This window comes from Buceros rhinoceros, unplaced genomic scaffold (assembly GCF_000710305.1).
Source record: "Buceros rhinoceros silvestris isolate BGI_N320 unplaced genomic scaffold, ASM71030v1 scaffold296, whole genome shotgun sequence".
NCBI lineage: Eukaryota > Metazoa > Chordata > Aves > Bucerotiformes > Bucerotidae > Buceros > Buceros rhinoceros.
Genome location: NW_010419077.1, coordinates 74,143 through 98,156, shown reverse-complemented (window position 1 = coordinate 98,156; position 24,014 = coordinate 74,143). Strand labels below are relative to the sequence as shown.

The following is a 24,014-nucleotide window of genomic DNA, read 5'->3' as shown; positions in this document are numbered from 1 at the left end:
GGAATTGGACTCGCTAAATGTAAAGGAGGAGGCTCTGAGAGCTGTATGTATGATAACAAGCGGACTCTGTACCAATCTTCATTGAACTCCAGTGTAAAAAATAATGCAGTTGAAAAATACTTACAATCTTTTTCCTTGTATTTTCAGATTCTGTAGGATCATCCCCTAGAATGCAAAGGCAAAGCTGCCTCTCTCTTTTTCCACCAATAATATATAATCAGTTTTGGGTGAAACTTGTTTTTGCTAGATGTCGAGTACAAAATTTTCACCACAATAGTGAGGTTTCCTAGCTTTAGTTACTCATGTTGTTTCAGATGTTTTGTGTGACATTTGATTGATTTGGAATTACTCTCTGAAGATAAATGTGGATTTATCATTTACATCCTTCTTGAGGTTTTGCGAGACCTAGTATTTCAATATGTTTTCAGCTTTCAGGATGTGTGAGAATGATTTTCTTGTTTCATATTCTATTTCAAAAGCAACTGGCATTCGAAGCACAAAGTAGAACCTGCTAAGATATTTTTTGTCCCGCATACCAAGAGAAACACACTCTTATAACACACTGTCATATTGTGAGATTGAGGAGAATTTTCTCACATTGGGGTTTTTATGGCTAAAAGGATCTATGAGCTGAAACATACAGTCATGTATATATTCAGAAAGTATCATTTTCAAATACTACTATTTTTCCAGTCCTTTTGTGATCCCTTTTGTGATGAATTAAGAAATTTACTCAGAAAAGTTGCCTGAGGGTGAAAGCAAGAAAAGGCTGACTGGGACATTCCAATTCAGTGAATGCAATATTGAGAATATGGATTATAAAATTTATTGTTTGTACTGCCTCTGTAGTGTTTGTAACAAGTAAGCTTCACTTTCAATGTATAGATAAGTGTTTTTAAACTAAAGCAAGATTTCTGCAACGCTCTCTTGCCATCTGTAAATAACTAGTAGGTGTTTGCTTTTCCCAACAGGAAATAGCACACTCCCAAGTGAAACAGGAGGCTGTGCAGCTGTACGAAAAACTCCACGAGCTCCAGGAACGTCGAGATCAAATGATTGCTGAGGATAAGAACTTGGAATCTCCCCAGGAGGAAAGAGAGAGATTACTTAAGCAGGCAAGAACGTAAAACCATGTAAAAGTTTCTCTGAATCAGTGTTTAATAGGATGATAATATTTGAAAATACTTGAGTTTGAATCTTGCCTTTATTTGCTCTTTAAGCAGCATAAATCTTCTGAAATTAGAACAGTTACTGTATTGGCTGGTTGGGATATTTCAGGTTAATACAAAACAAAACTGGCACAGGCAGCTTTTCATCTGGTTGACTTGTTACAGTTCCTCTCTTGTGTTGGTATGGAAAGCTGATCCTATTGAACAGTTTCATAACATAACTCCTGACAGTATCCTTGTGGGGTACTGAGCCGGTGTACAAATCCAGGCAAAATTTACTGAGTTTACAAGGGTCTATGCTGTGTTATGCAATTGCCCATATATACTATATGGATTAATGGACTGAACAACACTGGTAGGTGTGTCTGATTTTTAAGTGTGCATTGAGAACCAGGAAAGCATTTGGAAGACATAACACTTAAATTGTATCACTTCTTCTCTTCGATGAAGAACCATTGTTGAACAATGTGACAGCAAGTTTATGATTTCGTGTGTCGAGTTTCTGGTCCCTGTACACTGAATTAAGAAATCCTTTTTGATTTTCCTTTTTTCATGTGTTAAAGTTGTTCTACTTTTTTATAGGTTAAGGATGATAGTCAAGAAATAGCAAGCATGGAAAGACAGTGAGTAATCCTGTTGTAATGTTGATACAAATTACATTTAGACTCTAAAGACAGGTCCTTGAATTCCATCACATATTTCTGTGGTGGTTTAGTACATCACATTTTTGAGCCTCTGCTAGCGTTTACCTTCCACAGAGAGCAGAATATATCCTTCTGTTTCAGCTGAACAGCTTTCATAGTGATAGGACATTTAGATCTCCGTGAGAAGATAGTTCCTATCCTTATGAACATGCCTTGAGAATATAAATTGGTAATAGCACTGACATAGACTCCTTTAAGGCTGAAGGAGATGTTCATCATTACGAGCTACTGATCTGGGACATCTATGAAGTTGTGCCTACATTATGCTGCACTTACATGTTGAAGAGTTTGTTAAATGTTATTAAAACCTGAGAGTTGCAAAGCTGCTTACAGAAAGATCAATTCCAAAGAGTAACAGGGCATTGCTTCTTTACTGTTGGGTACTGGATCTTTCTGAAGATTTGCCAGAAACTCTGGTAAAAGTTATAATAAATAATAACATATTGGAGAGGGAGATGAAACTGTACAATGTTGTTGTGATTTTGAGCCTTTCGATTTCTGTGTAAGGAATTGACATAATTACTGAAATCTCTTAGAAATAATGTTGAAGTCTTTTAAGCAGCATTCCCAAATGTAATTTTTTGGTTAATATTTAAGGCATTGACAACTTTGAATAGTAAGCTGTTTAACAGGATTTTTGGAAAGAAGCACTAACAGAGAATTGTTTTTGAGAATTTACATAGAAATGTTTTTTAAGATAACTTACTTTCTCACTTTGATTGATTATGTAATACAGTGTTTTACTTGGCAATTTCTTAATGGATTTTAGTGAACGCAATGGTGACTTTTAAGGAACACTGTTTCTTGTTGCAGTTTACCAATTATGTTGTACCTCTGCAAAGCTGTATAGCAACCAGCAGAGGGACCAGTTGAGTAAGTTAAGACCTACTAATGACAACAAAAAAATGTTTTTAATAAAAAAAGAGGAGCAGTACTTACATTTAATTGATGTAGAGACTAAAGTGGCAGGTACACATACCTTTTATAATAACAGCAATCCTGGGGGTTTTTTTTGGTTTTCATAAACTTATGTTTAGTATTTTTATTCTTGATTTTTATCTCTGTTTTTGTCTAAAAACTCTAAGTGTTTTACAACACATTTTTAAGCTTGGATTTCATTATCTATTTGCCAGGCTGACAGAAGCAAAAGAAAAAACAAACCATTTTAAAAAGGTCATTCAACGACTTGATATGGATCTGGAGAATCATCAAGGTAATATGACTAGAGCTGTAGCAGACTATCCAGAGCTGCATCTGTTCGTATTATAACACATATTGCTGTGGATATGAGTTTGAAAATTCTTGTCTTATGCAGATGTTCATTATTCACCATCAGATGATTTAGGGATGCAGGCTTCTCTTTTCAGATGTGAGAAATGGAAAGCAACCACCTTTGGTGGCGCTCATGAAGTTTATATTGAGTAATAAAACTACCATATAAAATAATAGCACAGCTGTCTGGTTGTCTGTCCGATTTTTATTTTTAGGACTGCTTGAGGAACAGAAGTTTCTCTTACTGGCAGCATTGCAGAACCAGCTCAGCTTTAGAAGAGCTTTTTTTTATTATTATTTTACCTTGTATTTGATCTGATACACTGCTAGTGAATGTGGAATTGAGAATGTTTAATAATAATGTGTAAAGCAGAGAGAAATAAATACCATTTTTATCTGTCTTTGCATCTTCTTCAGCCGATCTTTGCAAGAACATTTTGGGAGCTGCCTAGAAAGGGCATTAGCTTAGAAATTTACCTCCGGCAAACAACAGCTGTAATACCTTAGGTTGGGTTAGGTTGGGATTTGTCCTGGCACAGGATGTTACAGTTTTGGAGAAAAAAGCATAGTTTGAGCATACGGCCTCAACAGCTCTGGAAGATTCTCCTCAGTGTGGAAATTCATCCAATAGAAAACCTTCTTCTAATGATATGGAATCTTCCTTAGATAGGAGTTATGTAAATATGTGCATACATCTGGAAAACTTTGTAACAAGTTGTTTAAATTCTAAAGGATTGATAAATCAATGGGTTTGTGTTCTTTTTGCTTTCAACTTTTTCTCAGGCAATCAGTGTAAAAGTTAGCTGTAAATTTCTTCAAGGTGAAAAAATATTTCTAACATTTTCCCTAAACAAATGTTTGATACATTTCTCATCTTTTGCATTACATAATATTTCATATTTCTCCAAATATTTAATGATTTTTGTGCAAATAATTTATTAAGACTGTTTTATTAGCTTTATTGTTTCCAGATCATATCATCAACTTTACTGTTTTGCTTTAATTTTTCCTTTTTGTTTGACTTGCAATTCTATTTTTTGTTTGGAGAAATGCAGAAGGTAAGAAATGAGTTACTTTTCACATTTTGTAGTTAGGCTTACACACACAGTCATTCATGCTGGATTGTATGTCTTTCAATATTTTAGAAAAAGACCTCTGTTGAAGACGACTATTTAAAGCATGTGTGGGAGGAAACACATGTTCCTGTCAGTACATCAGGGACAGTCCAGATATTCAGAATAAAGTTACCTTGTGGTATAATATAGAGGGAATTATACCTGTTGGTATAACATAGAAAGAATAAAGAAGATACTCACGAGAAGCAGCTTTAAGACACAGAAATATAAACTCCCAACACGCTCTTCTCTGTTAAATGGAGAGAGAATCCCAGAAGCCCATTCCTACTTCTGCTCTAAATCAGGATCTTGGTGTGTCCTTGAGATTCCTGTCCTCCCTTCCTTCCGGTCAGCTTACTCCTCTTTCAATATTTAAACTGTTTATTACAAAGCATTCCCAAAACTTCAGCTCCTGAAGTTTTTTAGTTAAATTTAAGGTAAAAGCACTCGTAAAAAAAAATTACAACTAAGGATTTTTTGCATGTTTCAAGATAAACGTTTCAGTGCTAGGAAGATTCTTGAGCAGGAAGAACAAAATCACAGACCATAAGTAGAAGTAACTGGGTTTAGTTTAGAATATTTGTTCCATATACTAGCAGTGACCTTTAACTGATCAGTCAAAATCAACATTAACTCATAATGGAATAGGCTTAATATTTCATAAATTACATGAGATTTAATAATGCCATATTTTAAAGAAAACTTATCTGTAAAGACATTTTTAAAGTTGTGGTCTTTATTTCATTTCTTTTTCTTTAAACACCTGGCAGATCATGTAGTTTTCTGTTTCGCTGCTCACTGTAACCTGACTTTTTAAGACTAGAACAAACTAAGTTATTGAGTATCAGAGACTTGTCTCGCAAAATGAAAGAGAAGGTCCAGCAAAGAACAAAGCCACAGCTGCAAGGAAGCTGAAGCAGAATCACAGTCCCTTAGGGGCCCACAGGTTTTCTTATCGTTTGTATATACTAGATAAAAAGGAAGGCATGGGGATGTACAAGTAGAAAGACCTGGAGAAATTTGCTTGCTTAGTTATATCTGTATCTGCTTCATTCATTTTCTTTGTATTCTGTAAAGTTGCAAGATTATGCTGAAAATTAATCAGTGACCAAGACTGAAACCATTAAAAATTTAGATGCTTGAAACCTAGAATTATTCTTGGGAGCTGAACTGTCTCATTTTCTTGAAACTTGTGACAAATACATGAAGTCTCCCACTTTACTAGTGCATTTTAATTAAGAGGTATTTATTTTATAGTCAGTATTTCGATTTAAAGATTAAGTGAATTATGTATTGAATGTTACTCATTGCTTCTAATACCACTATAAAGACTGTGTATGGAAATGTTCTTTTAAACTTAATTGTAGAAAGCTTTCTGCACATTTTATTTTCCTATACTTTTGTTTGTACAGTTTTCCAGTTTATTTCCCTGAGATTGTCACACTGTTGCTTACAAGTTGCATGTCTTTATGGAAGTCCATTCTAATGCGTGAAAGTGCCATTGAAGTATCCAGTATATTAAACAGAACTGCAGAAAGTTTTAAATAACCATTTGTTATAAATAAGCATTTGTTTTCTATTATTGAAATTCACCTGACTGCAGAAAAATCCTATGAACTTCCTTTGTTCAAACTAAGTATCCCACTTATTTATTGAAAATTCCAACTTCTTAAAAGTTCTAAAAATTGCATTGAAGCTGATTTATTAAGCTAATTTGGGGGGGGGTTTTACATGAAAGTGTGTATGACACAGTTGAAGTGACTACGTTAAATGTGGAATGAGTCCTGTAGTTTCTAGGCAAGTAGAATTTTTATTTTTAAAACTGACATTTTGCCTACCCAAAGGAATCCAGCACTGAGACAATATGAAGTTAAATCAGTGTTACATCTCTTGCAGGAGAGGAAAATTGGAAGTACAAGGAGCTGAAGAAGAAGGAAGAAAGCATGGACAGTAAGTTGTCTAATAAACTTTAATTAGGCCAAATTCCACTAACATGCAGGTTTTCTTCTATTTCTAACTCTCAGTTATTTTAGAGATGTAAAGAACTGATGCATAAAGTTTCTGTGATCTACCTTAGGATAAGATAATTGATATCTTAGGACTTACAGGATAGTCACAAATATTTGAAGCATCCTTTAAGGCTTTTCATCAAATGTGGAAGGTCTTAGGAACACTATTTTATGAATGCAAGGCTGAAGTTAATTTTAAAATTAATTTAAATAAAATATATATAAAACCACGTGCTCAGGTCTGATTAAAAGCAGAATTTCAAAATGGACAAGCATAGACATCAAGTAATTCTTTAAAATTAAGGCTTCTCATATCTATCTATTCAAGACAAATGCTACTAAAGCTTTTTTCCATATAAGAAGGTTCTAATGTTGTAGAGGCCTCAGCAGCAACTAACAGAGGATGAGACTTTTTTTAAAATAAACCCTATTGCTAGTATACTGTAGTAGGCAGGTTACAAAAAAAGTTGCTCAGCAAAAGGGGAAAATGATCAATAAATATGCCATGAAGGCCAAAGCATATAATATTTTTTGTACAGTGTTCTCTGAAAAAGTTCAGTGGCTAGCATGGTACTGAAAGAAAGATCTCAGCGGACAATAAGGAAAGACAGATAAGAACATACTTAGAGAGCTTCTGCTTTTTCAAATCACCCTATTTCCTGAGCAGCAGAAGGGCAAAGTTGTCTTCATCTTGATTTTCAGTATGAATTCAGACTGTGAAAGCAGGGCCACACTTTTTGGGTTTTGGTTCTGCTTCTGACTTTCGTTGGAGGATATTGATGCAGTTCCAGAACTGTTTGAGATTAACTGAAAGATTTGAGGAAACATGCAGGAGTCTTAAAGATGGGAAAAAAAGCAAATACAGTACCTGTCTTGAAGAAGTGGAGCCAAGCAAGTATCAACCCGTCAGCTTAGTATTAATTTCCAGAAAGGTCATGGGAAAAATAAGCAAGCAAACGTTTGAGAAAAGGAATATGTATAACAGCAATATTGGCTTGTCAAGAACAAAAAACTAATTTCCCTGTTTGACAGAAAAATATTGCAGAATAAGGGTGGAGCAGCAGGTAATGTGTCCTTTGACTTCAGTATGTCTTCCCCTGCTGTTTCATGGTGTTCTCAAGAACAAGCTACGGAAATTTTGTCTATTATTAGCCTATAATGTGCATTTGATGCAAAAAATATTTATTTTGAAGGATTCTTCCCCAAGATGGAAGGATATATTGATTAGAGTTTTGCAATGTCTTGAATGATTGAGTGAGTGGTCAATATCTTTATTAATCAGTTGGATGACAGGAGGGAGAGTAAATATGTGTTTTCACAGAAGATGCTACATTGGAAAAGCTGAAATCACGTTGGAGTACAGCGTTAGAATTTAAAATACTTACAGCAGATTAGAAATTAAGTACAAAAAGTTCAGAAAATATTAAGTGTATGTTTGTGCACTTGGGCAGAGCAATCAACAGCAAAAATGCAGAACAGAGAGCAGTTCATCATGCAGAGCTCTGTAGTGTGGCTCAGAGTTACAGCAAAAGAAAAAGTGAACATGGCTCAGCAGTATCACACTAACATGGAATAGGAAATACAACAACAGTAGGCACACACAGGAGTGTAAATTGCCAGACATCTGAAGTAGTCTTGTTCCCTGTGCTTTGAGGAAGGCTTCAGTTTATTGTTTCTAGTTCTGCACATAAAGAAAGAGGTTGGCAGTCCTGAAGAGAGAATGATGAGGGACACAGAAAGCATGACCTGCAAGGAAATATAAAATAATGAGCCTTTTATTTTAGAGGATTTGTGACAGTCATCAAATGTGTAAAAAGGCTGTTTCAAATAAGTGAATAATTTATCTCTGCATGTACGGGGAGGATAGAAAAGGAGTAATACACCAGTAGTTGCAGAAGAATTTTGAACTGGATATTAGGAAAAAATTCCTAATGCTAAAACTCACCAAGTGTTGGAATAGATCGTTCAGGAGGGTTGTAAATTATCTGTCATGAGCTGTGTGTAAGAAGAGTGTAGATAAACGTCTGAAATACTGCCATACAGTTGTTTTTGTCCTGGAGTAAGTGAATTAATTAGATGACCTCTTTCAGTCTCTTCCATTCCATTTTTTATGAATCTGTAATACACTTAATGCCTAAATAAAACAAGGTCAATCGGACAGGTGTGATGAAAAGGTGAGTTGCTTGCAGAAAGACAATGACATGAGAAGCAAATGTGGACCTTTCTTATGATTCTAAATAAATTTAAATAAGGTTTGAAAAAAAAAAAAAAACACATTTAAAAAGGTCCAGAATGCCAGAGGAGAAAAACACTAGTCAAGTCATATAGGTATGATCCTTAGATCCTAATTCCACTGTTTTGGGCTCAGTTTTACGGAACTGTATATTTGTGGGTGTAAAATACTTTAGTTTTGTTCTTGTTTCATATTTATGAATGTATGAGAATGCTTTTATTTCATGAAGGTGCTTTTATTTAATTCCTCTGCCTTCCCCATGTATATGTATTGGAAGATTCAGTATCCTCATTGCCTGCGGCTTCCTCAGAAGCAAATAAATAGGTTGATGAAGATACTGCAGTCAGCTTATTTAAGACCTCTCACTAAGCTGCATCAAAGTCCGTGGCATCATTTGTTATGTTGAAAAGAAGTGGCTCAGACACCCACAAGAAACAAATGTATTGAAGCCTTTTCTCACCACTAGAGCACCAAACAGTTAAATGTGATTGAAAGTTTTGTGTCAGGTTATATGAGTGTTTCTCTTTGTAAGAATTACCCACTTAATTTTTTAAACAAAAAAGGAAAGAACATCTCAAGTGTTTTAAAAACAAAACATTAAGCGAGAATTTCAATACTATTACTTTCTTTGCTGCCTTTCCCTTAGTTCTGTTGTGCTCAGTTATTTTCTTTGTATAGAAAATTCCTGACTGTATTTCACAGCAACAGATGGTTTGAAATAACCAGTAAGTGCCCTTTGAGGAAGGAGCTTCTTTTGGAACTGACATTGTTGCCGCTCTTATTAAAGTATAATTGTGCGATCTTTAAGGTAGAACAAGACAAGCTCATTCTGAAGGAAAAGAGCATCACAGAGAGAAAATAAAACTTCCCTTTCTAAGGATAACTTCGTTTGCAGTCTGGGTACTGCAAAAAACACACCTGACAGTGGTCTTGTTCAGCACTTGGTACTTAACTAGTTTTTGGAAAAAGTTTCTGGGTACTAGTTCACAGCAGTGTGGGCAACAGGTAAACCACCTTACATTCTTGACAAGTACTGTTCTCTACAGTTACTAGGAGGTGTCACATGGACCGAAACTTTATTTAAACTTTTTGAGCCAACTGGAACTTCATCAGGAGTAGTTACTATTTTGAGCTATCAGCTGTACACTTTGCAAATGCGTTGTCTAATGCCATTCCTTGATGTCTTAAGAATTCCAAGTGTCTTTCATCCTGAAATCTCTGCCTCAGAGACTTGCCCTGGCTCCAATGATACACATTTTCTACTCTAAAATAGAAGCTGTACTCTATGAAGTGTCTCTGTTAACTCTCATGGACAGCATTGCAGATGGTGTCAGATATTACAACAGTTTTCTTATCCATAAATGTTTTATCAGTAAAGAATTTAAAAATTGTGTGTATTTTTAAAATTCTGGATGCTCTGATTCTCTACGATTCTCTAGTCAGTCCTCATCCCTTCTGGACTTGTTAGTATTTCCATTAAGTAGTTCCTCCCGTCTTTCTCTCTTCCCAAATAATCAGTCTTTAATTGACTGTTATCTAACCTTTGCTGCTCAAACAAGTGCTGTTCCCCTTTTTCATCCAGCTAGAAAATTTGCAAACTCTTATGTTTCCTGAGTGATCCTGTGTATATAAGCGAGATTTCAGGAGGAGACTCAGAGGAGAGGGGTGATCATAACTGACAGCCCTGGGTTGCATCTTGGTGGACCTCTGACTTTCCTATGATATTTCCAGCACCTTTTTTTCAGTGTCTGTTGCTGGAAATACAATGTAGTATGCCTAGACACAAGTGTGCAGAGTATACAGGGTGCATACCACATTACAACTGTCTTGTCAGATTCATTGAACACTTTCTAGATTGAACATAAATTAGAGATACAGCAAAGAGACATCCTACAGAAAGAAACAGATGATACCAAGTGAATATTGGTCTCAGGTCCTTAGCGGTGTTTGGCATTTAGTCAGGCCATTAGAAGCTACCTGTTTCCTTTACCTAGTAGCCCATTTGGATAACTTTCAGAAAAAAAGAAGACCAACAGCTGCTGGGACGAGCATTCAGAAAGGTGTCAGAAAGTATGATGAAACTCCTTTCCCGTTGGGTAAGGTGTACTGAAACAGCATCCAAGAAGGTGGTGACCTCATGTCATTAGTCAGTCTAATATGTGTCTCTGGAAAAATTGTCCTCTTTTTCATTCCAGCCTATAAGCTGACAAATTTCTAGGACTCTGCTACCTGTCTCTTAAATAAAATATTAATCTTAAAGTAACCTGTCTGAAATTGAACAGCTAATCAATTTAATACAAAGTTTTGACTGGAAACAACAAGGGTTTGTGCTGTACCCACGCAAATAGCAACCTTTTTTATTATGTTTGTTGATCTCTAGATTTTCTTGAGAGTTTTGAAGAGGCGAAGAATCAGGAATTGGAACGAAAAGCCCAAGTAGAAGCCAGCATTGTTGCACTCCTTGAGCACTCCAGCAGGGTAAGTGTATTTCCCTCCTCCTGTCACAAGCTGGGAATTCAGAAGTGCGTGAGTGGATAAAGAAGGATGGTGGCTTTAGTATATTATCCAGTCAGTATCTGGATAATAATCTCTTAAGAGGATTAAACATTAAACCATGTACAGCTATAGTTAATTTAAAAAAAAAAAAAAGATTTGCTTAATTTATCTTTATTTCTGGGGAAGGAGTTTTAAATATCAGATAGAAGTTGTGACCAGAATAAAAGAAATGTTTGCATAACTTCTGTAACTCATTATCACTGCTATAATGAACATTATTCTATCAATGATAAACATTTCAGAATGCTGCAAATAAAACTACTGCAACCTGAAGTCGGCAAATCTCTATTCATGGGTATTCTGTCACTACTGTTAAGGAACTGACAATATTCCAGTCATGTTTCTGATCTACTAAAGTTATGTCTGGAATACCCTGTTGTATAATATTCAATGTAAATCCTTCAGAAGTTGTTCCTGTTTGAGTCTGCCTTTTTTTTTTTTTGTGCTTTCCATACATTTTTTCTTTAACATTTTTGGTTCTCTTTTTTTTTTTTTTATCTTATAGAAATCTTTTGGCTAAGTAGTACTTTTATTATATGATCGTTTTAATTGTCTTTTAACTCTTCCATGATGATATACCGTAAGGTATATTTTAGGCAATGACACTTACTTTAGAAGAGATCAATATGACAACATACCTGCTGCATTTCTGTTTAATCTTCGCTGGCCTGTCCATACATCTAGCAAAAGCTAGCAGAATGAAAATTGTTCACATTAAATCACTTCAGACTATTTCCACTATTTTCAGTCTTTTTAGTAGAAAAGCCAAATAATAAAAATTGTACTGGGACAGGAGAGCTTCTTACTTGCCCAGTTAGCATTTCTGGTTTCAAAGATACAGCGTGTTCTCATTATTGTTGTTGGTAACACACAGAATGTGAATCGTATGAAACAAATTTCATCTGTTACCAATCAAGAGCTGAAGATTATGCAGGAAGACCTCACTTTCAAATCAAATGAAATGCAGAAATCACAGAGCACTGCTAAGAATCTGATTACAGGTGAGATCAGAAATTAATTTTCAAATTAATTCATTAAAAAAAATTAATATTACCTGAATTGTTACACTAATAACAAGTATAAGATCAGTGATCTCCAAATATACAATGGCAAGTGGACAGATTGAAACTCTTGTGGTAACAAGTTATTTATACTCCCTAGGAGTATTTCGCTTACTATTATGAGTAAAGTATCAGCTTCCTTGAACAAATATATGTTAAAAAATATATTTTAATACAGGGCTACAGAGTTCTTTCAGCTAGAAGTTTGACTTTACTAATATTCATCTGCAAATAAACATTTTTCATAATCTTAAAATCGTGTTTAGAAAATTGAAGTAGAGGCTTGCACAGTTATCTAACCATGTATTATTTGTAAATGTAGTTCTTGGTGTCACTTACTTACGGATTGTGCTTTCTAAAGGACTGTGTACCATGGGAGAATAACTGGCAGCAACAGTGAATAGCTCTCAAAATCTCAGGCTTTAATTCTGCAAAGTGAATGTTCATTTTGACTGCTTTTTGGAAATACTCCAATACTTAAGTATAAGAGCCTGCAGGACCTTGCCTGTAATTTCAAAAAGCAGGCAGTATTTTTCTTTAATTTCCATAACAAGGATCTATTTGGTTCTTTATATGCACTGTTTATAGTGGAATTGTTCTCATACTTCTAAGCCTTTGCCGGTATCATTATTGGTTCAGCAAGCCTTTCGTTATTTGTTTGGCTGAAAGGAAGGGGCAGGAATCAAGAACCATAAATCACTTTGTTAGAAGGCTATTACGCGCTGTAATGGGTAGTAATTTTCAAAATAGGAGCCTGTCTTGTAATTTCAAAGTAGTGCTGTGCAAAGAAGTTGTTACGCATAAAATGTTACTGACTTTGCTTGTTCCATTGTGTTGAACATTTAGTGTTCACTTGTCTGCAAATACTCATTTTGCAGTTCTAGCATAGTTTAAAAAGCTGGGCCATACATTACAAGTTCAAATATGACTTTACAATATAAGGATGTTTTGGAAGCTCATAATGCTATAGAGACATTGAAATATATTTTTCTTCCCTTGCAAGGGGAGAGAAGGAAATTACAGTACAAAATTTTCAGCAGATCATTTTAAATGATTCGTAACTGAACTTCTGAAGTGAGCAGTCACTGATACCTTAATAAACAACTTAAGATTCTTTCAAAAATACAGTGAATGTTCAATTTGTACAGTTGAATTTCTTGCTAACTCTTGAACAGTCATCTTCAGGGTTTTTTTGTTGTGATTAAAATCTGCATTTCCATGTTTTCTCACCATAACAAAGATATAAAAAGTCCACCAGCAGAATCCTTAAAAAAAAAAAGGAAACCGTGAAGAGTAAACAAAAGTGCTGATGGCATAGTTTCCCGAAACCATTTCCCTGGGTCACTGTAGTTTGGTCTGAGAGTTTGCTACTGTGTACACACTGCCTGCTAGAAGCTGCAACTTCGTGGCCTATCAGAAGGAACTGGGCTGCATCCTCTTCCTGTCTCTTCCCCTAGAGAAGTTTTGAGGGGTTTTAGGTTTGATTTTTTTTTCATTGAGGCTGTTGCTGGATAAGGATAAAATTCACGCCTCCCAGTTTCTTCCCTTTTCTCCAGACAGTGTGAATGGATAGGAATAGCCCATTATAGTTTTTAACACTATAGTTTTTAACAGAATATAGATAGAATAGTCGAAGAATCTTTTCTGGCTTTTTGGTATTTATTTTGTTTTTACTCTTTACATGTAAAATAAATCCTAATTAGTCAACTTGGTATTATTTTAAAATACGTTAGGCCTAAATAAATCGAAGAAAATCTAAAGTTGTTTTCTGGTATTTCTCTACAATTTGAATTGTTTTTAATTTATAAATCTATTTTTTACTGTTTTTAATGCTAAAACCCTGATTTATTGAGGTCCTTAAGCATTAGTCTGTTTTTAAACCACAGTGCCATACGAGGTAGAGCTGTTGTCTGTTCAGTTGTGATTTAGGATCTGACACTGATCAATGCCAGGAACTTCATGGTGAAGCTATGGGCAGTTATGAAACACTTTCCCTAGACACAGAGAAAGTGTCTTCTTAAGCCCTTTAGGGTGGAAGGCAGCATAAAGATTGAATCACAGATAAGCAATGGAGTTCCACACCTTTTGTTAAACCCTTCTTTTACCAGTATAGTAAATTTTTGTGTTTATATAAATGCTCTTTGCACATACAGGACTCTTTCAGTCTTACCTTATGGACATATGTTTCTCGGGATAATTACACATTGTACACAAGATTCTTAGCTTTTTTTCTTCTAATTTGGAGGCTCCTAAATCACCAAGGCACTCTGTAATAAGCAAGAAATGTTGATTAAAGCCAATATTTCAGTCTAAAAAAATGAGTATATGGCATAAGTACACAAGAGGACAGATGAGTACCCAAATCTTGCTATGATAGGATTTTGATCAGCTGAGATTTTCCCAAATAATTCTGCTAAGGAAACTCTCAGTTTTCGGAGAGGTCATCTCACATGTTACGTGTGCACATCCACTCCCTACTGCCTTAAAGATCTCTACTGCCTTGGTTAAGTTGCAGGGAGAATTCCCTACCCTTTTCCAGGTGATCAGCACAAATCTGAGTGTGTGAGCAAAATAAACAATATGTCAAGAGAAGTTTCTTTGTGCCATCTCATGCCTCCCAATAATCTACTTTGCCCAATATTTTAGAATGTGGAAAAAAGTCTTGCATTTGTATCATTTTTCTGAGTTAGACACAGGTCTGAAGCATAAGATTATGTAGCCGTAATATGTTTAATGTAGCCACTGTATTTAAGTGTTGAGAAACACAAAGAAAATAAAATGACAAGGCTGCAGGTCAGAAAACTATCCAAAACAAGTCTAGCTACAGCTAGTCCTTCCACACTCAGGGTGGATAACCTAACCCCAAACCTGGATCAAAGTGTATTTTTTATTTTGTGTATCTTTATTGTGTCCTCACTTAAGCCTGTGATGCTGGTGTCTGAGCAGTTTCAGTCCTTGCGCCTCTCTTCATATAAGAATCCATGCATACTTCTAATTCCTTTTAATTACATGTAACTGTTGTTTCTTTTTAATGGATTGTCGGAAGCAAATACTGTATATTGTAGCACATGTTCATTTTATAAGCTGTGACGGTCCTTATTCTGTGGAGATGTGAAAGTGTTTTCCTGTACAGAGCGAATGTTTAAAGGAGATTTGACTATTTACTCTCAAAAACTAAGTCTTATCATATACTAGCAACACAGATAAAACCAACATGATCCTAAAACCCTAACAAATTTTTTTTTTTATTGCCTGCATTTTTGCAACTTTTTTAAGGTATCACCCCTGCTTTAAGACTTAAAATTGACTGATGCTGTAAAAAACAATAGAAATACCACACTGTGATACAGAAAAGCACCATGTTTTTGTTACTCTTCACTTACAGAGTATACTACTGTGATTGTAATATAGGGGTGACTTATGGGATGATTATGAAGATCAAGTTTTTTTCTTTCATTCATGTTAACATTCCCGTGAATATCAAAATCAGAAATACGTGCAGGAGCTGTTTATATTGGTTAAGTATAGCATAAACCTTTATATACTGGGCAATGTATTATGAAATAAGTGTTGTTAATTAGAGATTGTGATCTGGTGATCTAGAGAGTCAAAAACTGCAGATGGACCTACAGAAGATGGAAGTCTTGGAGGGCAAGATGGTCGATGAACTGGCTTCTCTTAAAGACAAAATAGAACAATCAAAAACAGAGTTGGAGGTCTATAATAATTTGTCAGCTCTGAAGGCATCAGGAGAGGAGAAGAAAAAGGTAACGAAAGTAATGCAACCTTGAATTAGACTGAATTCATATGGATCTGAGCAGCTAATGAAGGGGAATCCCGGTCTATGACCAGGAATCCTGACTGTTAGCTAAAACCTGGTGCGAATGAACACCAGCGCAAATGAATGCAAATGCTTCTCCGCTTGTTAACAGTGTACATGTAACAGGCTATCAGCTGGATGTCTTTTGATAACTTTCTTCCACAAAATTTTCCATTTATTTTAGTAATTTATCTGAACTTTTCTGTTGTAACTTATGACTACCCATAAGTCTGAATTGAGCAGATCCCAAACAAAAAACTCTGTACTGTGTGTATTTGCTTTAAGACAAACTCCATCTAGAGCACTTCCCATTTCACATGTGATAAATTTCATATGAATTCTTAACATCAGTGTTCCCACTTGTATGGTCTAAAGCCTGCAGCTTGGTCATAACGCTTGAATACTATCTTTAGGATAGAGCATGCATTGCTAGAGAAAAGCCTTATGAGTTATTTATGCATATGATCTTGTTCTGAAAGGAATAAAAAGTAGCATCTTAAAAGCTGAATTAAAATAATTTGTCTTGTTATTTTTTCCAACTAGAGACTCCAGGATGACAAAGAAAAATTAAAAAAGCGTAGCCATGCTTTCAAGAAAATAATGGAACACTTGAATATGGAGTATGAAACACTGAAGAGAGAGCTGCAAGAGAATGAGACACATTCTCAGGTATAGCTCAAGCTACGTATTACCTCTTCAGTTGTTTCTATCACAGTTTCAGTTTACTTGTACACATGAAGCATTGTATGGATGGAATCCTTTCATTCATTCTCGGAGAGTTTTCAGAGTTATGGCTTGTAAATGCATAGCCATATTTTCTGTTTTGAAACAAAACTTCATATCGTGCCAGAAAATTTTGTATAAGCTTTGGATTTCAAAGTTACTTAGCAGCGGTCTTTCTGAGCTAAAAAATTGTGTGAATCCTTTGTTTAAGTGTTTGTATTAATCTTGCTCAGAACTCTCCCCCTTTTGCCCTTCCTTTACTTGAGGAGTTTTGAGGACCAATTTAGAAAGAAACTACAAGAAAAAAAAAAGCACTACTAGTTAAATAAGATTTCTTTTGCTTTTAAAGTTACGACAGTAAGTTTTTTCTTACAACCTGTACTATTAATTCAACTTCTTTTCCAATCTTTCTGCTCCTTGCAGACCACTGAAGTTTTAGTGTTTGTTCAGACTTCTTTAAACACAAGAAACTTTGGTACATAAGTATATTTAGGTTTACATTTCGAAAGTGAATCGGGAAAGAAGACGTTTATAAACTCTTGAGCAGCTTTGATTCTTCCTTTATAAACAACCATAAAGTATTGTCATTTTGGCAATGGAGCTGTGCTGGTGTGTAGGCTTGAGTGGACAGAAGAAAAATGGATAATCCCAAAAGAAGCTGAAAAATAGAAATAATCTGATTATTTTCTTTGCATTTCACTGGGGTTTTTTTTGTTTTGTTTTGGGTTGATGAGACATTTGTCCTTTAGAACTGGTACTTTTTCCTAATTCACTTAAAAACTGAAGGTGATATTTGCACATGTTCGAGTTAAGTTTCTTCTGGAGTGAACCTTATGGAGTGGATGAGAGAGCATAGCTCTAAATGAGGAGATATATGTATATATTCATGTCATTTGATTATTGTGGGCTGAATGTAGGGTAGTGATATAAATCCCCAAAGCTACATGCCCAAGTCTGCAAGGTTCAGATATTGTGTAATTTTTTATGCCAAGATCAGATTCTTATTCCTAGAGATTATGTAAATCAGAAACAGAGACTCAACCAGTGTTAAGATACTTGCATGATGAGGCTAAAAAATGTTCATATATGAAATAGTCATCGTACCTCATTTCTTCAGCTCATTAAGCTGTGACAGTTTCATTTCAGTGTGTGCAAAAAGGATTTGTTTCTTTGCTTTTTATGTCATGAGTGTAAATGTCATGAGGATGAATAAAGGTGTATCTTAAAATGGCTGATTAGTTGTCGTGCGTCAAGCAATTTTAAGTACAGTATTTGAAATGAGCATTTACGTACCTTCAGAGTTTGGCCAATTTTGCAAGTAGTCAACTCCATGAGTTGTGGCCTTCAAGGAGTTACTCTAAAAATGCACTGAATATTTCTGCTGACATATATCAGACAGTATTTTAAACCTAGGCTCCTTTACAGGCTGTATTGCACGTAGTTACATCTACAGAGGAGGCAATAAAAATTACAACTGATCAGAACTATCATATCTTGGAAGTAAATGACTGCCGTGTTTGCTGTGAACCAGTACACTAGATAACTGATTCTTCACTACAAGTTTTATTTTGAGTAATATAACAACTATTTTCATATCTTCTAGCTTAAGAATAAGCTTTGAAGTAAAATGAGGCAATGTTTTCCTGATTTATTACTTTAGTTCCCACTGAAAGTTTAGTCTCAGAATGATTTTCAGGTTTTGCATTTAAAAATAACATCTGCATATCTTGAAATGCAGAACCTTGACTAGTAGCATCAGAAAAACAAATATAAAATTGTATTGTAAGGAAGCAGCCATCGATATAATGTCCACATTAGTTTCCTGTTGATGCTGAAAGTATTGAAGAAGTGCCAGCACTTAACCCACACTTCTACAATCTTCTCACTGCAGCTCTGTTCTTATCACAGCTTCTGGCATCAGACAGGAAACTTCACTATGGAAGTAAGGAAGTTTCTTCTGTATAGCTCAAAGTCCAAGACAGTGTCAGGAAATACTGTATCTTTGGTCATTTTAGATCTTAACTGATTTTAAGAAGAGATCATTTAAATGATACACAGTATAATGAGAGTTCGTATGTCCCTGCAGTGTTCACCTTTTTATTTCTGACTTGCTTACACATTTCCCCATATGACAAGTCTTGAATTCTCATCTGATTTTTGACATCTACCATCACTGCAGATGCATGCAGCACTTCTATATAAATAGGTGTATGAAGTGCTAACTTAGAGACAGGTTAACCATTGGCAGCTTTAAAAATAATTGGCCATTGTTCGTCATTACTGTGGGGTTTTTTTTGCAAAATAGCTTTGATCTTATCAGATGGTAGAGTACCAGGAATTGGTAGAACCTTTTGTGGAGATTTTTGGTATAAAGAACATATGTATTAATTACCGTTTTCATTTTTGGCTCTTTTTGTGTTTTCAGCTTACAAATTTGGAGAGGAAGTGGCAGCATCATGAGCAAAATAACTTTATGATGAAGGAATGTATCCTTTTCTTTAAGAAATACAGTAAAATTCACACACTGTATTAATTGAGGAAGAAGTCTGTTTCCTCCAGCAGAATAAGACAGGACAGAATGGGGAGCAGGAGACAGAGGAGGAGGGGAAAGGTGATACTTTGCAAATGTCTGGTAAGATGATGGCTATTATGTATAGCAAAACTTGAGTGTGTTGCCTGAAACAATTGTTTCAGGGAGTCATAAAGCTTAAGATTTCTCTTGCAGCCTGGAGTTTTTCCAGTTGGGTCAGTTTTGCCTTTAGGTTTCATACAAAGATCATCTTTGCATCTGTCCCGTCTTACCTGAAATTATCCAGCAAGTGCAGCATTGTTTGAAAATCTGTATAGCATGGTGACTTTGCAGTTTTAAAACACCATACATATCAATGAGGAAAAAGCAAACAACAAATTGTATACATTTAATGTATGTCTTATCAAATAAAAGAGGAATTTCATATTAGAGGAAAAAAAAATCAGATAAATGTGGTACGGTATGACAAAGAGATGCTTTAGCTGCAAAATGGGCTGGGATAGGAGTACTGCACTACAGCTCTTTCATTACATGATGCTAATTAAAGTGTTACATTCCACTAATCTTATAAGACCTTCCAAATCAGCAGCAAATTTTATTTCCTGCAAGTGATTTTCATAAGGTAGTTTTTGAAATTAGCAAAAGCACTGAAGTTTTTTTTTAATTTGAATTGATGGTTCTTCCTGCCTTGTAATATTCTCCCTAGTTATTATAGAGATCTGAGTAGGGTACAATTGCACTTCTACTTTGTATTCCAGGGACTTTGGATTCACTGCAATAAATTAACTTCTTTAAAATTATTTAGAAAACGAAAAATCTGAAATCTCTAAGATGCATAGACTCACTATTAAATGATTATAGTACAAATGTAGTTGGTAAAAGTAACTCGACCATATCATCCAGTGTTGTGTGTTGGACCATGGACTCTGCTACACATCTCAGAAATAACCTAGCCATAAGGGGGAAAAAAAAAAAAAGAAAGAAAGGATCTGCATATAGCGTTATCTTTTGCATATACCAAATACCCATTTCTCATATCTGAGAAGTGCTCTAATTCTCAGAAAAAATCCAAACAAAGTCTTGCACAATGTAATGTAATTGGACCCACCTCCCCTATGAAGAAGGCTCTACAGGACTATTTTATTGTTGAAGGTATCTTAGATCCTATTTTTTCTATACAGAAAGAACTCTGAAACAAACCAAGAGAAAAAGTTGATCAGGATATTAAAAGCACCTCCTACTTGCTACATACAATGTAGCAAGTGCAGGCCCTATCCAGGGGCAGGCCCTCATACAGAGTATTATGGCTGCTTGCGTTAGTGGAAAGTAAGGTCCTGCTTTCTTAGACTGGGATCTTTGTAGCCAGAGTTCCAAAATGCCAGACTGTGTGGCTGTAAATTGCCGAGTGCCTTGAAACGGTTTTGTTTGCAGTGTGACAATGGTCAGAGTCTTCCATGAGGGACCTAATTGCTTATATAGATGAAAAGAAAACTGACTCAGGCATGTAATCTCTCCTTTTTTGCCATTCTTGGCATGAGATGGCAGCTAATAAATCAGTGAAAATCTTTTAGACCCAATCTGAGGTTTTTTCCATTATTTGCAACTGGTGACAGAAGTAAGCTTACTGTACTGTGGTTCCCTTGTCATCTCTAATTATGCTGATGTTTGTACTGGCAGTTTGTTTCCTTAATTCTTTTAATCAGTCATAGCAACAAAGAGTCAGGAGAGTGACTACCAGCCAATAATGAAGAACGTGAGAAAGCTGGTCACGGAACACAACAAAGCTCTCATAGAAGCTTTACAGAACACCAAGAACTGAACCCAGCACTTCCTTCCTGCCCCAGTGGACCAACAATGAGAGATGTGCACAGGCAGCATGGAAAGCTTGACTGCTAAGCTCATTCGCCCACCATTATGGTGACAGATATTCTTAAAAGTATTTTTCCAGGTTTTTTAGAGGTCGGTTTTAATAGTATCCTTTTGCAACATTTAAAAATTTTAGAAATAAACTTCTGAATTTTAGAAACTTGTAGAACTAGAAAGGAAATACTGCACAAAGAGTGTGAAATCATCAGAACATTTTACTGAGGCCCATTGCTGGATTGCATCTCCAATATGAAACTTCACAGTGAATCTCTAATGGTCTTGTAATCTTATCCCTGCCAAACAGAATAGGAGTTTTGCCTGAATGAGGACTGCCTGACAGGCTCTCATACGCATTACCTTAAACAAAGTGTATAATTAGGTAAATAGTAATAACAGATACCACCCCTATTTAAATAGGAATTTATAACAAGTAAAGAAAACATCTAAGGATGACAGGCATCCTTTTAAGTCAGAGTTTCTTCGTTGTATAGTTTTATAATAAAAGCAAATGTACTTCAGATCTGTCAGCAAATATTCATTTCCCAATGGAGAACTGGTTAACTTCCTTATTTCGTATTTTTTAAATGTTATTATAAGGAGAGAACTGTGATAAAAAAACAGTGGAACACAGCTAATACTGACCTTGTGTGGAACATTTTATTTTTGAGGTATTCCTACTGAAAGGAAATAACAGGGAAAATTATTTGTATTTTCTGCAATTTTTTTTTCCTCAGGTTTCAAGCTGCACCGTCATATACAACCTCTACTTTGACAAAAATACATAGAAAGAGAATGTAAACAGGACCGATACAGAAATAACTGTCCTTTAAGATACAGAAATTTCAGAAAATGTTTACATAAAACAAAATTGCGATGTATATATTACCCTCACATTCTACAAGTAATATCATTAATTATACACTACCTATTGATAATTTACTTCACCTGGTATGTCGTAAGCTTGCCTTGATCAAAGAGGAAAAGCACAGTTGATTACAGATAGGAATTTTAGCCAGATAGTAATCTAGCCTTTTACAAAAAATTATAAAAACCAGTGGCGTCTGGATTTATAGTTGTTCTGCTCTCTTAGAAAAGTTGTCTGAAAAAGAAGTAGACTATATGCTTCACTTGATAGAACTGGAGTAGACAAAGAATTAGAAAATGTGCTGAGTCTGTTAAAATAGAAGTTCTGTGGTTTTTTTCACTAAGTTTCTTCAAATCTGTGACTGTCATTTTGAGTCTAAAGCGATACATAAAACAGTTGAAGATTCTTGCAGAGAGCACTGTTTCCAAATTCAGCACAGTAAATGCTGTTGTTCTGTATATTTATGTCTGTATAATATTTAGAGATCATGGAACAGGATTTCTATAAACCAAGGACTGTTATCTAGGGGAAATTCCCACTAATGTCTCTTCCTTCCTGTCCAAGTTTCAGCTATTCCAGAGAGAGCCCATTATTTGCTGAGATAAAGCTGAAGTCTAATATTCTCACCAATCAAACCATCACCCGGAGAGATCGCCTCCTGAATTCCACTTGCGCTACAATAACATATTTTAATGAACAATGGAAAAAAGCTGCAGACTGAATAAACAGACAGCTTTAAATTCACTTGCACTCAGAGCAGGGGATCATTTTATTCCTTGGTAGACATTCTCTGAGACAGCAGGTAAAGTTTACAGGTTTTTGTTGTGTTCCCCAGGAGACACCTTCATAAAAACTCTCTCTCCAGCATGCTCTTCATATCCTTGTACTGTTGAAGGATCTCCAGATGACCTGCTTCTATCTTGAGAATCTTGTCATTCCTTCTTTCAACAGTTCATCCTTACGGTCCTGGATCATCATTATCGTACCCATGGCTGAAAAGAACTGTATGGTTTCTAAATGGTGAGCTACACAGCAGGCTTTTAGTCTCCCTCTTCATTTCCGGTAGTGAGCTGGGTAAATAGTGTCCATATCTAGCTCCTGAAGTCTCAGTGAAAATAACCTTTTCTTTTACACTTTTTATCCTTTTTCTTTGTTCTTAATACAAGTTTATTAAGTACCAGACACAGAGCATTTTTTCTCCAAAGCTCGTATGTGTGTATTAAGAAACTAATTCAGTAATGCAGAGCTCTTTACGCAGGCAATCTTTTATTCATTTTATGCTATGACTTCAAACTGAGAGGACATTAATTAAGTGGCAACATCTATGGGGTGGAGAAACTGAAAACCTTTTCTGCTCACCTATCTCACCAGGGCTGAGTAGAGGTAAAGATCACCTCTCTCAGCCTGCTGCCAATGCACTTCCTAACACACCCCAGCATACTGTTGGCCTTTTTTGGTGTACATTGTTGGCTCTCAGTCAGCTTGGTGTCCACTTAGGAAGGACCCCAAGGCCCTTCTCAGCAAAGCCCACAGTGTATATGGGTGCATGGGCTGTTGTTCCCCTCTGGCAGGAATGTGTATTTGTCTTTGTGGAACTTCATGAGAGTCCTGTCTACCATTTCTTCAGGCTGTTGAGGGCCCTCTGAACAGTGGCATACTCATCTGGTGCATCAGCCACTCCTCTCACCTTTGTATCATCTGCAAACTTGTTGAGGGTGTGCTTTGACCCATCATCCAGTTCATTAGCGAAAAGGTTAAACAGTATTGCTAGGAGTATCCACCCCTGCAGTACACCACTACTGACTGGCCTCCAGCTGGACTTTGGGCCACTGATCACATGGTGAACACTAAGCCAGTTTTCAGTCCACCTCATGTCCATTTACCCAAGCTGTATTTTTTTGGCTTACCTGTGCAGGTTTTGTGGGAAACCACATCAAACGTCTTGCTAATGTTGAGGTAGACAACATCCACAGCTCGCTCTCCTTGCTCACTGAGCTAATTAACTCATTGTGGAAGGCTATCAGGTTGGTTAAGCATAATTTCCCCTTCATAAATCCATGCTATATCTACTCACGATCACCTTCCGATCCT

General features: G+C 35.8%; 1 protein-coding gene across 1 annotated transcript in view; it reads left to right on the top strand.

Annotated features, from left to right (window-relative positions):
- The window catches only part of IFT74 (intraflagellar transport 74), a 38,201-nt gene extending 17,190 nt beyond the window's left edge, over positions 1-21,011 (top strand). The window contains exons 10-20 of the mRNA XM_010138742.1: positions 1-43; positions 972-1,115; positions 1,752-1,792; positions 3,007-3,086; positions 6,157-6,210; positions 10,883-10,980; positions 11,933-12,059; positions 15,723-15,886; positions 16,483-16,608; positions 19,088-19,148; positions 20,896-21,011. Coding sequence (XP_010137044.1) covers positions 1-43; positions 972-1,115; positions 1,752-1,792; positions 3,007-3,086; positions 6,157-6,210; positions 10,883-10,980; positions 11,933-12,059; positions 15,723-15,886; positions 16,483-16,608; positions 19,088-19,148; positions 20,896-21,011 — 1,054 coding nt within the window. The remainder of the gene's footprint in view (positions 44-971; positions 1,116-1,751; positions 1,793-3,006; positions 3,087-6,156; positions 6,211-10,882; positions 10,981-11,932; positions 12,060-15,722; positions 15,887-16,482; positions 16,609-19,087; positions 19,149-20,895) is intronic.
- Positions 21,012-24,014: the final 3,003 nt, after the last annotated feature.